Source organism: Centropristis striata, chromosome 9 (assembly GCF_030273125.1).
Source record: "Centropristis striata isolate RG_2023a ecotype Rhode Island chromosome 9, C.striata_1.0, whole genome shotgun sequence".
Lineage (NCBI taxonomy): Eukaryota > Metazoa > Chordata > Actinopteri > Perciformes > Serranidae > Centropristis > Centropristis striata.
This window is the reverse complement of record NC_081525.1, coordinates 21,560,203-21,575,021: the sequence shown is the minus strand read 5'-3', so window position 1 is coordinate 21,575,021 and position 14,819 is coordinate 21,560,203. Positions and strand designations below refer to the sequence as shown.

The 14,819-nt window shown below is 39.0% G+C and overlaps 2 protein-coding genes across 2 annotated transcripts in view; both read right to left on the bottom strand.

The window, feature by feature from the left end:
* The window catches only part of LOC131977300 (ephrin type-B receptor 1-like), a 113,153-nt gene extending 111,757 nt beyond the window's left edge, over nucleotides 1-1,396 (bottom strand). Inside the window, exon 1 of the mRNA XM_059340536.1 lies at nucleotides 1,222-1,396. Coding sequence (XP_059196519.1) covers nucleotides 1,222-1,315 — 94 coding nt within the window. The 5' untranslated portion in view covers nucleotides 1,316-1,396. The remainder of the gene's footprint in view (nucleotides 1-1,221) is intronic.
* A 2,934-nt stretch (nucleotides 1,397-4,330) lies between these two features.
* The window catches only part of LOC131978311 (glypican-1-like), a 50,440-nt gene continuing 39,951 nt past the window's right edge, over nucleotides 4,331-14,819 (bottom strand). Inside the window, exons 7-10 of the mRNA XM_059341923.1 lie at nucleotides 14,541-14,678; nucleotides 12,872-13,002; nucleotides 9,928-10,103; nucleotides 4,331-8,504 (exon numbers count right to left, since the gene is read on the bottom strand). Coding sequence (XP_059197906.1) covers nucleotides 8,329-8,504; nucleotides 9,928-10,103; nucleotides 12,872-13,002; nucleotides 14,541-14,678 — 621 coding nt within the window. The 3' untranslated portion in view covers nucleotides 4,331-8,328. The remainder of the gene's footprint in view (nucleotides 8,505-9,927; nucleotides 10,104-12,871; nucleotides 13,003-14,540; nucleotides 14,679-14,819) is intronic.

Genomic DNA, 14,819 nt, shown 5'->3' with positions numbered 1-14,819 from the left:
GCAGTAGCAACAGCAGAAAGATATGCTCAGAGAGGAGCAGCAGCAGGCGATGCTTGTGAAGGAGCAGGAGCGGATTCTGCATGAGGAGCAGCAGGAGCATCAGCTGGTAATGCTTTGAGAGAAATACCAGGAAGCAGGAGAAGCAGGAGGTGATGTTTGGAGATAAGGAATGGAACAAGATGCTCGGGGAGGACTGGGAGGAGGAGCAGGACGTGCAAAAGGAGCACAACGTGATGCTCGGAGAGGAGCTATAGCGTCAGCAGATGCTTGAAGAGATGAAGAGGAGCAGCGGGTAACACTCAGGGAGGAGCAGGAGCTTATTCTGCGTGAGGAGCAGCAGGAGCATCAGCTGGTAAGATCACACTTGGCAAGAGGCAACAAAAGAGGCAGAGGGTGACGCTTGGAGAGGAGCACGGGGAGATGATGCTCTGCAGGAGGAGCAGAAGGTGATGTAGGGGAGGAGCAGGAGGAGGAGAAGCAGGGGAGGTGGCAGCAGCTACACAGAGCGACTGAGCACCTGTGAGCTATAATTATGATTCACTTCTCCGCTCCAGGTGAGCAGCAGCGAGTGTGTTAATAGCTCTACTCCAGTGCACTCAGGAGGCAGAAACACAGTAATGTTTGGTGCTAAACACCACAGAACCTATAATACAGCATATACATACCACAGGCCTAGAACAATTAGATTATGGGTGATTATGCATGTTCTATGATTAAAATGTAATTGGAATAAACAGTATTATTCATCCTCTGTAGTACTTTGCATGTATATTGTGTCCCTCAAGATTATGAAAAGACAATTAAGATGATTGCATTAATGTAGAATAAACATATCCAGCAAAGCATGGAGGAGCAGTGAAGCCTGCAGGTTACTTTCTCTGCAATTTCTTATTACAGAAATTTGGGCTATGAGACAATATCGCCAACCTCTAATAAGACACAGTTGCATGCATGCATGTATGTATGTGGTGTCAAATTCACAACTGAAAGGTAACTTAACCGACATATTAAACACACCTTGGTGAAGAAGAAAACTTGCTGATAAATTGTAATATCACTTAAATAACACAGTTGGGGAAAGCTGCACACAAAGTTAAACCAGAAGTATAGAAGGGTAATAAAAAAGAAGAAGCAGTTGACAGGACAGCTTTAAGCACAGTTAAATGAATTCACCCTGCACCGTGTGAACAGTGAAATATGTCCCCCTCTCTTCACACCTACCTTCCACTGCGCACACCGAAGTAATCACACAGAGAATCACCGCAATCAAAGTGGCCCGCATGGCCAAAATGACTCCCCGCCTGTCCTCTCCCATTATCCAAAAAAAGAAAAAGCCCACAGAAACTCGCAGTATTCCTCTGGTAAACAGTCACATCTCAGCCCTCCAGTGTGTGTTTGTGTGTGTCTGTGTGTGTGCTGCACCGGCGGAGTCAGCGGGGACTGAAGCGGATACACTGCTGGTGGATCTCCGCTCTCTCTCGCCTCTCACACCTTTCTGTCCAATCAGGAGCCAGTATGGCGGATCGTAAACCAATCACCCGTTCTTTTCCACCTGACCCAAGCTGAATGCCCAATGGTCAGCCCCCCTCCCCTCCCCTCCCCGCCCACCGCGTGCCACGACGAGGTGTCTATTGTGACGGGACAGCGACACCCAGCGGCCAAACTGCAGTACAGCAACTAAGCTGTTTGTTTTTTTAAACCCTCCTGTTATGTTGTTGTTTTCAAAGTTTAAAAATGAAAAAAACAAAGTATTTTTTCGGGATTTAACTTCTTCTGCTTGTCTTAAAAAGAGCAATCAACATATAAAAAGAAAATGGTTAATTTCACATATTTGTAAAATAAAATTTTCAAAAACTCAATGTCATACAAAACTATTGTATTTTAGATATCGGTCTTTCCAATGTACATTTAAAAAAGTTTTAACGTGCATTTATTATGAAAAATGAGTGAATTATCCTCATTGAACCATGATCTGTTAGAGGTAAAGCACACCATTGCACTAAATAGTGAGTGAGATTGTTAGTATTGGAGTTAATCATGAAATATAAACAATGGTTATTGGGATTTCTTGGTTTCTTGGTAAAATTGATCCACGAACACTATTGCCGCTCCTGAGAAATGAACATAATAGGAGGGTTAAAGAGAGGTTGATGTTGATCCCCTGCAGGGACATGCAGGTGAATGGCTCTTTGTCACAGGATGAGATGATGCAGTAGCCTAATTAGTCACACAGGCAGCCCAAAAGAAGAATCTTTTGGTGTATTTGAAGTGGGGTTGTTTAAGGTAGTACTTATCCACAGACTGATGGGTGTTCAGATTCACCAAAGTCACACAATAATACATACAAACTGAAAGAGGCAGCAGTAGACCAGCACCTCCTGTGCTCTGTGAGGTAAAATTACTATGTTTGTCAAAGGAGTCTGGTGGCTTTGAAGAGAGTACATATACCAGCTTCAGTTCCCCCTTCAAAAGGGCTGTCTGGGCAAGTTAAGTCATCATAAGACTAAATATATCAAACACTTCCAGCAAATACTGTGTTTTGTAAAGACAAATATACATATATATTGGCAATGTTGTTTTACATATTTAGTATGATGACCTACAGCTGCATTTCAATAAATTAGAATATCATGGAAAAGTCCATTTCCAGTAGTTCAAGTCAAATAGCCCCAGCCAAGTATTGAGTACATATAGATGGACATACTTTTCAGAGGCCAACATTTCCATATTAAACATACTTTATAAAATTGGTCTTTTGTAATATTTTTTTTGTTGTTGAGAATTTTAGGTCAAAGCCATATTCATTATAATTAAAAGAAATTAAATAAATTAAGACGGGAAATGTTTTATTCTGTGTGTAATAGATCTATATAATGTGTTATTTCCACTTTTTGAATTGAATTACTGACATATAAACTATTCTATGACATTCTAATTTATTGAGATTCACCTGTATAAGTAACATTATTAGTTAATGGACTGTATACTCGGAATATATATATCGGATATAGGAAATCAGCAACAATGTCAGACACCATCCTGATGAAGGTGTTCTGTGACATGTCTTAATTTTAATGCAATAACTAAACTTGACCAATAGAAAATATAACTGCAAATGAAGTGAACTATAAGCCTGTTGCTCTTGTTGGTCAGTATAATTGTACATAAATTGGTTGTCTTGATTTTGCTGAGTGCATACTCCCAACAGGTCCATCAAAGCTAACAGGAGAGTGGCGCAGTCACATCTGTACATGCCCACATTCACACAGAAATGTGAGAACACCTGTACTGATGCATTATGGGTGTGCAGTGCTTAAAAGCTTGTTAAATGGGAGCAGAATGCAAATTTAGCCCATTTCAAGTTAAAATATTTTATACATATTATCCAGTTAACTATAACATCTAAACAATACCTGCTTGTAGATGGGAACAGTCAGTTGTTATGGACATAACCATAACTTGTTTAGAAATAGGAATTAAACCTGCTCATAGACCTCTTTTCTCACTCTTTACTGTCTTGTATTTTTTAATATCACATTTTGGCATCCCTTCGTTTTTCTTCTTGATTGGTTAGTTGTTTTAAAAAAATAATTGTTTATCCCTGGATAGTCACTCTCTTTGAAAGTAATAACAATACCCCCCACCCTAAAATTGGATATATCAATACACTTAATACATGTTCATATTTAACTTTTAATGCCCTTAGCAGGCAGGAAGCTCTTCATATTTTCAACATCCCACAGGCAGGACAGTGGGTGGTGGTGAAAGGTTAACGACTTAAATTAAGCAGTATCTTCTCCTAGGGGACATAAAATAGCAGTTCTTTGTGAATGTCTTTATAAAGTGAATGTTTCCAGTCAGTTACAATCTGACTGACTAAGCTTTTAGTGTCCCAGCGATCCCTGGCTTCATGTTACCTAAGATTAAAAAGGATTTCAACAGGAATACAGATTAAAAATGTTTAGAAAAAGAGAGCATTGCTAGTAAAAGCATCACAGAGCCATGAGTCAACAGGAAGTATGAGGAAGTTTTTTGGCCTTGTGCAGTCTAAAAGTTTTAATGACAACTGCAGTTTGAAAAGTGAAAACTCGGACACATTTCAGCCCCTGATGGCCTTGGATCAATTTACGCTTGAAGATTCTGCCCTGTCTCTCTCCTCCTTCATCTCTTGCAGCTTCCTGTCTCCTACACTGTCTGTATAAAGGGAGAAAAACAACTCAACAGTACAGATCATTGCTGTGAAACTGCTTTTCACAGACCAGACCAGTCCATTTGCAGTCTCTCAACATGACATTTCACTTGTCAATAGCTTTCATGACACTACACAATGTACCACTACAACAATCACCTTTATTCAGTGGCTTTTCCTTGTACACATTGACCAGAATCTTAAAACGCTGTCTGTTTATCTGTGTGTAAGTAAAAGCAGAAAAAAAAGCGAGATGCTTCTTATCTTAAAGCCAGCTGTTGGAAGCATTTTAAATCGTTTAGGAAAAACAGCCACAACTCTCAGAAAACACATTAGCACTGTGTCTGTTTCTTTTTAAACCACAGGTGGAGACCCAAAAAAATCGATTCTCGACCTGCCAGCTGCAGAACAATTATGTTTAAGTTGTCTCCAGAGATAAGTTACATTTCTTAAATTTGTGTAGAAAGAGTTGTGGCACCTTTTTTCCAGAGGTAACTCTCGCCTGGGGGACACAAGATGGTGGTCATGGACAGACAGCTCAACTCAGACTGCTGAGTGTCGATACATCTTCTTCATGTCTAGACTGAGAAGTAAAATCAAAACTGTGGTAGACCGTGTCCACTACACAAGTCCTCCCAAAGTTCAGATTCAACCTTTACTTCCACATCATTCACAATTACAAGACAAGACACATTTCAGGAAAGATGTGATGCAGAAAAAGGGTCAATTCGTCAGGTCCTTCCACTCACAGATACGAGTTTAAGAAATGAAATGTGAGCCCTGTACACTGAAACATTGAAGCCTTTTCCATCATTTAAAAACAGACACTTGAAGTGAACTCTTTGTATGTGTGCGTGTGCGTGCGTGTGTGTGTGCGTGCCTGCTGCTCTGCTTCATTCTGTTGCATCAGGAAAATAAATCATTCATTAACTCCAAACCCCCTGACTGGTGCAAGATTGTCATCCCCACACACAACACTTGGCCCCATTTTTCTCCAGCAGGGCCACATGAGGCTTGTCAGTGCCTGTTACAAAGAGTTATATGTTTATTTATAGCTGCAGTGCAGCTGGCAAGTTGAGATTTTCTAGAAAACGAGACAAATCAGGGAGAGAGTCGTGACTAAACCTGGTGGCCAAGAGCATCAGGCACAGACAGTGTAAGGACGAGATGGATGGATACCTGGATCCAAGTTTGAATAGTTGTATCACTCTGAGAGGAACAGAGGCCTTACATGGGCTCTCCGGTGACTTTGTATTGCACTTCCATAAAATGTGGGGGATATGTAAGAGACTTTTAAACAACAGTCCATGCTCATGTCTCTGTGAGGCTGGGCAGTGGATCTTTGAGCTGAATGTGAACATTTGCGTTATAACATGCTCTAAATGATGATGCTAACATATTGATTGATGCCAAGCAGGTGGAGTGTTTACCATGTTCATCATTTTAGTTTACCTTTAGTTTGTGTGAGGCTGAGGCTGACGACAATGTCATTAGTTTTGCATAAACCAAAATATTGAAGAAATAAAAATATCTACCTGATGATGGTGCAAGATTATAAGTGAAAGTGGAAATTCTTTATTATTATTTTTGGACCCTTCTTCCCATGTTTTATGTTTAAGTGATTAGTGGGCACAACAATGTTTTAAATTGGACCAATACTGAGTGAGAGCGCTGTGAGCTGTAAGGGCAATTGCACAGCCTATGCAACGATTTGCCACTGACTGGCTGCGATTGTTACTTATGAAAATAATCAAATATTCAATCCTGAAAAACTTTATTCATTTTTTCATTATGCTTAACTGCTTATCCACATTCAGGTCGCAGGGGGCTGGAGCCGATCCCAGCTGACATTGGGCGAGAGGCGGGATACACCTTGGACAGGTCGCCAGACTATCAGGGCCGGCGGTGCCCACTGATCGGGGGGTCGGTGGTCCGATCCCTGACCATGGCAGCCTACATGTCGAAGTGTCCTTGAGCAAGATACTGAACCCCAAATTGCTCCCAATGCTGCGTTCATCGGTGCCAATGGTGGCAGGTGGCACCGTTTAGGGTAGCCTCTGCCACCTGTATGAATGTATGCGTGAATGGGTGAATGAGCGCAGTCTGTAGTGTAAAGCACTTTGAGAGGTCGCAAAGCGACTAATAAGCAATACAGCATGACAAAGCAATATATAAGTGCAGGTCCATTTACTATTTACCATTTACTATCGCAGGGCAGACACATAGAGACAATCACGCTCTCATTCACACCTACAGGCAATTTAGAGTCACCAATCAAGTGCATGTTTTTGGACTGTGGGAGGAACCTGGAGTACCTGGTGAGAACCCATGCTGACACGGGGAGAACATGCAACTCCACACAGAATAGCTGCAGGCCGGAGTCAAACCGGCGACGTAACAGTCCGCGAGCGGCAAGCTATGATGATGGAGGGGTGTCTCATTTCTTAGGGGAACGTTCTTACCCCTATCACCAACAACTGTGTATTGAGGGGAGAGGGGAAGACAGAAGGGTAGAGGAAGGGGCAGTGGTAAGGGGTGGTAATGGGATTCAGCCTGAGTTGCACTCCTCAAGATGAGTAAACTGACCTTTATATGTAAAATCTGTGCCCATTTAAAAAAAAGATGAAGATTCTTATTAACGGATTCTAATCAGCAAGCATCAAATCAAAATGTACATGGCAAAATCCACTGCTACAATCAAACAGAGTTTAATGAATGAAATGTGTGATTAAATACACTGATGAATAAAAACGACCTTAATACACAACCTCAGTGTGTGTAATTGTGTGTTATGTGCAAGAGACTTGTCTCATATGTACCAGTATACTGTAGTAGTGTAGACTGAAAGAAAGGCATGCCGAGTAAATGATGCATCACCAGGCAAAAGTATACATGTTGTCAATATGCTGCACATATCCTGTACTGTATGTACAAAACCTTCTTAATGCTTTTTTCCCTTTAACATATGCAGTTACAAAACCTGGTGACAGGGTTGTTATTCAACATACTCGGGGCTTTGTCGGCTGTCAAAAAAGGTAAAAAAGTGTAATAAGTGCTTTGGTTTGACGTACTGTATATCAGCCACTGTGTTGCTTTATTTAAAGTTACTTAACGCAGGTGTGCGTTCAACAAGGAGTCCTCTCTACTATTCCTGCATTTTGAAATGTGTTGTGGAGATTTTTGTGGCTCCTGCAACCAGAAGTTTTAGATCAATGTTGTGAGTTTGTCTTCATTGCAGGAAAAAATGCAGAACTTGAGTTAAACTGCTTTTCTGTGCTTGTTCACAAGTGCTTTGAAGACTCGTTTCTTTACAAAGGTCACAGGTTAGAAAGGTAGTCATATCCTTTTCTTCTTTGCAATAGTTGGGTGTACAATAAAAGTGAGGTAAAACATCTCATACTTTTCAGGAGTGTGATAATTTATCTGCAATATTTAAAAACAAATCCTACTGAATGTTTCTGTTTATGCCAACACACACCAAAACATCTGGACGACTACATCACAAATTATGGGGGGGTGTAGGGGGGTTCATTGCCAATATAGTATTATACTGTACATTCATGGCTCAGTATGGTGCCAGTCTTTTTCGCTAATGTACACAAACATTTACAACTTACACAATGTTTGTTAAGGTAGACGACCTCGACTCGAGTTAAAAAAAGAAATAAAATAAAAAAGCCTTGTTGAACGCACCACATTTCGGGGCATTTTTTTCACTGAGCTCTGCCGCCTGCAGACTGGAAACTGGAGCTAAATGGACCTGACAGTGTCAATAAATCATTCTCAATATCTTCATCATCAACAGCCATCATTCTCTTTGTCTTCTTCGCCTTCGTCATCCTCATCTTCATCCGACAATCCATTGAAACCAGCTCAACAAACTGAATCAAACCGAGTCAAACTGAGACATTAAAACTGAGCAGAACTAAATAAAGAATATTGTCACTGTCATGTTTCGCTCCTCCTGATCAAAGAAAATGTCTTCCATTTATTCTCCAAGATGTCTTTTTTCATTTTTTTGGCAAAGTTAACGTTCAGATCTCCCCCTCCCTCCCCCACCCACCAAACCCCTTTTTGTTCATCCCGCGGTTCAGCCCTCGTCTAAACTTCAGAGTCTGATTGGAGGCAGCGGCGGTCCATCATCGCTGGAGCAACAGGATGGCCAGTGGGAGCAGGAGTAGGAGGCCACTGAGGCGGGTTTCAAATGTAGCTGCGCCTCTGACTCGGTTATTGTCTGGCGAGTAGGCGTACAGCCCCGGTCTGCGACACTGACCACCTACGCACATCCCGCTTCCGGAGCCGCTGATGTCGTCACCTAGAGTGGTCATGGGAGAGAGACAGGAAACATATCTTAATGGGAATTCATTCATTAGTTCCATTCATTCATTCATTCATTATCCGTAACCGCCTATGTGAACTCGGCTCGCGGGGGGTACACCCTGGACAGGTTGCCAGACTATTACAGGGCTGACACATAGAGACAGACAACCATTCACACTCTCATTCACTCCTACGGTTGTTTTAGAGTCACCAAACCTAAGCTGCATGTTTTTGGACTGTGGGAGAAAGCCATGCTGACATGTGTGCAAACTCCACACAGAACAGCCACAGGCCGGAGTCGAGCATTCATTACTTTATTTTATCAAATAGTCTTTTTGTCAGGGGAGATATCGTTCAGTTGCTCCTGATACGCTTCCACTTTGCATTTTAAAAGGGGTAACTACTAAGCTGGGCACCATTTGACTCTCAACAATTGAATCAATGTTTTAAATACATTTGTTCGTCTTTAGTTGGGAATGTTTTTTCTGGTTTAAATCAGACCATTAAATAGCATCATGCAGAGGAATACATGCATGTACATGTGAGACTTCTGTCTTTGCAAAAGGCAGAAACGTAACTGAATGGACAAGGTGTCCAGTAACACGTTAACACTAAAGAATATTACAATATTTTTAGGGTATGTCTGCACTAACAATATTCTTGACGATATGACAAAAAAAACTATAGAAAATATCATTTTTTAAAATTATTTTTGAATCTGTGTAAATAAAAATGTTACAATATAAAAATCAACCATAAATCTAAAGTTGTGGTGCAAAGTGCAAATCTCAACAGTTGCCAAATACAAAAAAACTTTACTCTTGACTCTTCTGTACAAAATGGAAGCATTAGAAAATAATAAAAGTAATGCTGCAATTGTCAGTGGTGGAATGTAACTAAGTTAATTTACTCACTGTACTTTTTTCAATTTTGAGGTACGTCTACTAAATTTTCGTATTACCATTTAAATAACTGTCTACTTCTACTTCACAACATTTTAAAGGGAAATATTGAATTTTATTTTTTTTCCACTGCAAACCACAGTATTGTAACAGTATTTCAAGAAGGTCAAATACCTTGACGACAGTGAAACACTGCTTACATAACTGCATCAAAAATAATAATCCAATAATATGATTTGGAACATATAAAACAATCTAAGGGGGCCATTATGCATAATGAGCACTTTTACTTTTGTTACTTTAAGTTCATTTTGTTTCTGATACTTTTGTACTTTAATTTAAGTAACTTCTGAATGCAATGATTTGATGCACGACACCAAGAAGTCGGAATGTTGCCATTATGGTGATTGCTTTTTATTAAAATATAAAAATATACCTTAATTATTGTGAATGAAGATATGGCACCCCCCTAGTACACCATAGTAATTTCAGTTTAAAGGTTAGAAAGGGACCCACTTGCATCCTGGAAGTCCACGTCGTTGCCATCCAGAGCGTTTTTCAGCCTGTTGCTCATGATTTTGAGTTGCATGATCTGCTGCCGGATGGTCATGTCTGGCTTTGTGATGTCGAGCTCCACTTCTGGATTGTTGATCTGATTGGCCAAGCCGTCACCCATCAACTCAGGGAGGTACCTGATTGGAGAAGAGCAGGCACAGGAAAAGAATGTGTGGTAGCATCATCAAGATATGGTGATGAAAGCTCTTCTCCATTATTGTGTTTACATGAACACACAAGAACTCACTCACTCAAGTAATCTGCACAGCTGTGCTCAATTTTGTAAATTAAATGTGGCATTTTGTGCTAGCAGCGCGGTCAGCATACAAGAAACAAACAAACAAACAAACAAACAAACAAACACAGATGCTTGTTGTTCTGCACTTGTGTAGATCCTCACTGACAAATCTAAAAACATTGTTGGACTCATGATTGATAGATTTTTTTATTCCATGCAGTTTTATTTGAGGTCCAGGTCATGGATGTATTTTAAAACTGGCTGCCGCTCAGCCTTGAATCCAATTTAATGTCTGTAATACTGCTGACAGGACACGTCAAACTGCAAACAAAGTCAATTAATACTCTTTCGATTATGAATTTTTAATCCATGGAGGTTTTATATTTGTAAAACATTCCTTGAGCTGAAAAAAACATTTAAAAAACTGTGCCATCATGACAATGCAGGAAGCATAATGTGGAAAGACAGATTCCAGAAAACTTTTCGGGTGTATGTTCCAGGTGAGCAATTCTTATTGGATTGAACAGGCATGATGGAAAATAATTCATGAATCCACCACTGGATTCGGAACCAAACTCTATCTAATTCTAACTTCAACCCTAAAACCAAGACTTAGGATAAGTTCACATCTTGCTGAAATGGAAACCGTTCTTGCTTGCTTTAATAATTCCTCCTGTTTACGCTGGTCATTAAGAAGTTACTTCTAACAAGCTTCTAATGGACGAGACAGGGGACAAAATCCACCTCCTTTCAGTAAAAAAAAAAAAAAAAAAAAAAGTGTCAAATTAAGTGGGATCTTCCAAAGCTGCTGTCTATTTAATGTGAATTGTCCCCTTTCCACACCCTTACGTCCGTTGGTTCTGCCATTGGAAGTGCATTAGGGAAATTAGCCTGTTAATGATCAGAATGATCAGAAGGAATGATTACAGCAAAACTGTGAACCTATCCTCTAACTCCCATATGTCCCTTTAAAGCAGGAAGATGTGTGGAGTCAAAATTCAGAATAAAACTCTTTTGGTCGTTGCAATCTTTGTTTGAACCTATTTGTCCTCAAAGAGATAGAGGTGCAAACACGCACAGCATGTGCTTAGTGGTGGGGTTTAATTTATGCTCTTTCAGCTGCTTAAAAATTCAAATAACCCAATTTACACCCCAATCTCCGACACTATATTACATCCTCCATTCTGAGAATTAATTAGAGTTATGTGACATTTATTGAGCTCTCAAGAAATCCTCAAGATGTCGCTGTAAAGTTTCAAACTGTTATAATTCACTCTCACAAAAAATTCATATTTCCTTAATCTGTCACTACAGCCAGTGATTCATCTACATTTCACGGTCTTCATCACATTCATATCTATATATAGGTTATGCGGTATATTTATTGCCTTTTGACTGCCATATATTTGTGTTCTGCTCAGCACAAATCTCATCAGCTGGCTCCAAGCCAACCACTTTAATGGATGTGAGGTGTGTGTGTGTGTGTGTGTGTGTGTGTGGAGGGGGTGAGATAACATGCATACATATCAACATGACATCAAATTGTTCTATAATCCTTTTACACATGGATGAAGGGAGGCTGAGGGGCTTTACAGTGTGTGACCACGACTGCTTGTGTTGCAGGATGTGAATCTCTGCAGGCTTTTCAATCGTTGTATGTAGAGAAATGTAAGTTCATAACCCCTCAGAATAAATTCCTGTCCACTGCTGTTTTCAGTTTGTCAGCGAAGAAATAGTTTGTAGTGACTAAAAGGATACAAATGGCCTTCAACAGACAATAGAACTGACCTGTATGATCGAAACTAGTCACACTGTGTCCTTGCACAACCTCAGAAATCTCTTTTAGCTTTTAAGCGCTAAAGAACAGACGTTTTCTTTGTGTAATGGATTTTTGTTTCGGTGCTGCATGAATAAAACTTGTGCTAAACAGATTTCAGACCTTGAAACGTGTTTTATTCAACACTCTACAGTGCAGTTTTCTGTGGGAGGATGGGGGAGCTGTTGGTTTAAAAGCTTGGGTGCAGAAACATCGTTAACTTCAACATGGGTTTAAGGATTAAAATCATAAATATATAGAATCCAGGAATTAATGCACACACGATGAATCGGGCCTCCAGTCTCACAAAGCTGCTATGGAATGGACAGAAATGTAACTAAAAAAAATGGATTGCCAGAATACGTTTTTGATGCAAACCAAAGCGATATCTTAATGAGAACCATATCTAGACATAGGGGTGGGCGATATGGCCCTAAAATATTATCACAATATTTCATGGTATATTTGCAATAACAGTATTATTTTTAACTTTACGATATGACAAAATACTGAAAAATATATAGAAAATGGGATTTTTTTAAAATTATTTTTGAGTCTGTATAAATAAAAATCGTACAAAATAAAAATCAACCGTAAATATAAATTGTAGTGTAAAGTGCAATAGTTACCAAATACAAAAAAAAATGCACTCTTGACCCTACTTAACTTTTGTTTTTCCATTTAAGGAACTTTATTCTTCTACTTCACTACATTTTAAATGCAAAAATTTTATTTTTTATCACATAAAGAATACACCGGTATTATCATGAACGATACGATGTGGCACACTCCTATCTAGACATACTATGGATTTATGGAAAAAAAATTCCTGGAGCAGGTTTCTTTCTCACCTGGCTTTCGTAATGCCATTCCAGCATTTATCCTGGCTGCCGCCTCCTGCTGCCATTTTGCTGCACAGTGCCAGAGGGAGCTGGGTCCAGTACTCGCGCATCTCCTTCAGCTTACTGGACAGATCTGACACCTGAGGATGGATGGAGGCAATGTTTTTACTTTTCAAGTTTTACAAGAAAAACCCTCAAATCCCACATCCTAGATCAGTGGTTCCCAAACTGGGGGGCATGCCACCTAGGGGGATCCAGGGTTACAGAAGGGGGAGGGACGTGGCAAGGCTAAATTGAAATAATTTCATTGTTCTCCAATGCTGCACTGTAAAAAATAATCTGTTTAATTTACGGGAAAACACCGGCAGCTGTGGTTGCCAGAACTTCAACGTAAAAATTACAGTGAGTGGATTTTCTATTCTACATTTAAATGTAAATATCAGCAAAACTGTCATTTGGACTGAATAATCCTGTTATTATTAGGGTAATTGTGTCATTCATTCACACTCCATGGTATTTCTCCATAAATTTTGCATGAAAATGTTATATTTTTACAGCAAAACTGTGTGTTTCTTCCAGTTTATGACAGAAAAAAGTAAAAGTTTTGTGCTATTCCTTGATTTACAGTAATTAAAAGTATCGTATTAGACACTTGATGATATACAATTTTTAATTTTACGCCCTATTCCTGATGTATTTGACAGTGTTTTACTGTTATTTCTACAAACATTTTTTACAGTGTGGTAAAAGCTAAATCAGATCATGACTCTACTCAAAATATTACAAATACAAAAAACAAGGATAAAAAAAAATATGACAAGACCATTCTTGCTTGTTGTGTGGAGGCCACCGGGGGGGGGGGGATTCAAAGCAGCAAGTCAATGACAGATAATAATGGAGACTATATTAAGCTGAATCTGAAGTCAAAATGAGTTTAAAATCACACCAAATATAATTTCAAAGTATAAACAGCAACATTACATACCTGGGGTGCATAAAATAAACATTAAATCCACTGCAATAAATGGATCGCTTTAAAGGGACTCAAATGCAACATATAGAATAACAACCTAGAATGTAGTCTCTGTATTAGAAATTATTAGGAATTTCTTCTTTTTTTCTTGAGCCTATAAATTACTCATCCCCAAAGACTGCATGCATACAAAAATAAATAAATAAATAATTGACTCAATAAATAAATGAATATGCCATTTAATGTAGCAAAAATAATGAAGGCATTAATTAATTAATTGTGACATTAATTGATAGTAATTGATATTTATTTTCCAATTTAATGTATGTATTTAAGAGTAATTTATTATTTTTTTAATGTTTTTTATTTATTTAAAATGTATTTAGAAATCTATTTTTTGCAAAAGTTATTATTAATTTAATTTGTATTATTCTATTTTCATTACCTTAATCTGTTTTTACTCTGCCCCATGAGGATCAATAAAGGAATATTTTATCTTCTCTTATATCTATTTTTAAATTATTTATATTATAATTATATTTATATTTTTTTATCATTGCATTCTCTTTTTTTATTAAATATTTATACATTTCATTATATATTTCTTTATGCATTCCTTCCTCATTATGCATATGAGGGGGCTGTCACTCAGAGTGTGTCATGGGGTCAGCGTTTTGCATACAGATGTACAGAACATGCACACACCTGCATCTCCAGCCTGAGCCCCGCAGTTGGAGAGGGTTTGTACTCCGATGCAGTCAGGGAGCTGCTCTTCTTCCTCTGCTCATGAGGAGTGGGACTTCCTGTTCCTGGTTCACCTGGAAATCCACAAGTCTGGTACACCTACACACACACACACACACACACACAGATAAACAGACACACATCAACACAAACATGTACCAAAAGCTGTGAATTGCAATATTTTGTGAGGACTGAAAGAATCCACTAGATGTCGCCACAGACAAGTGTTTCACACTGTAA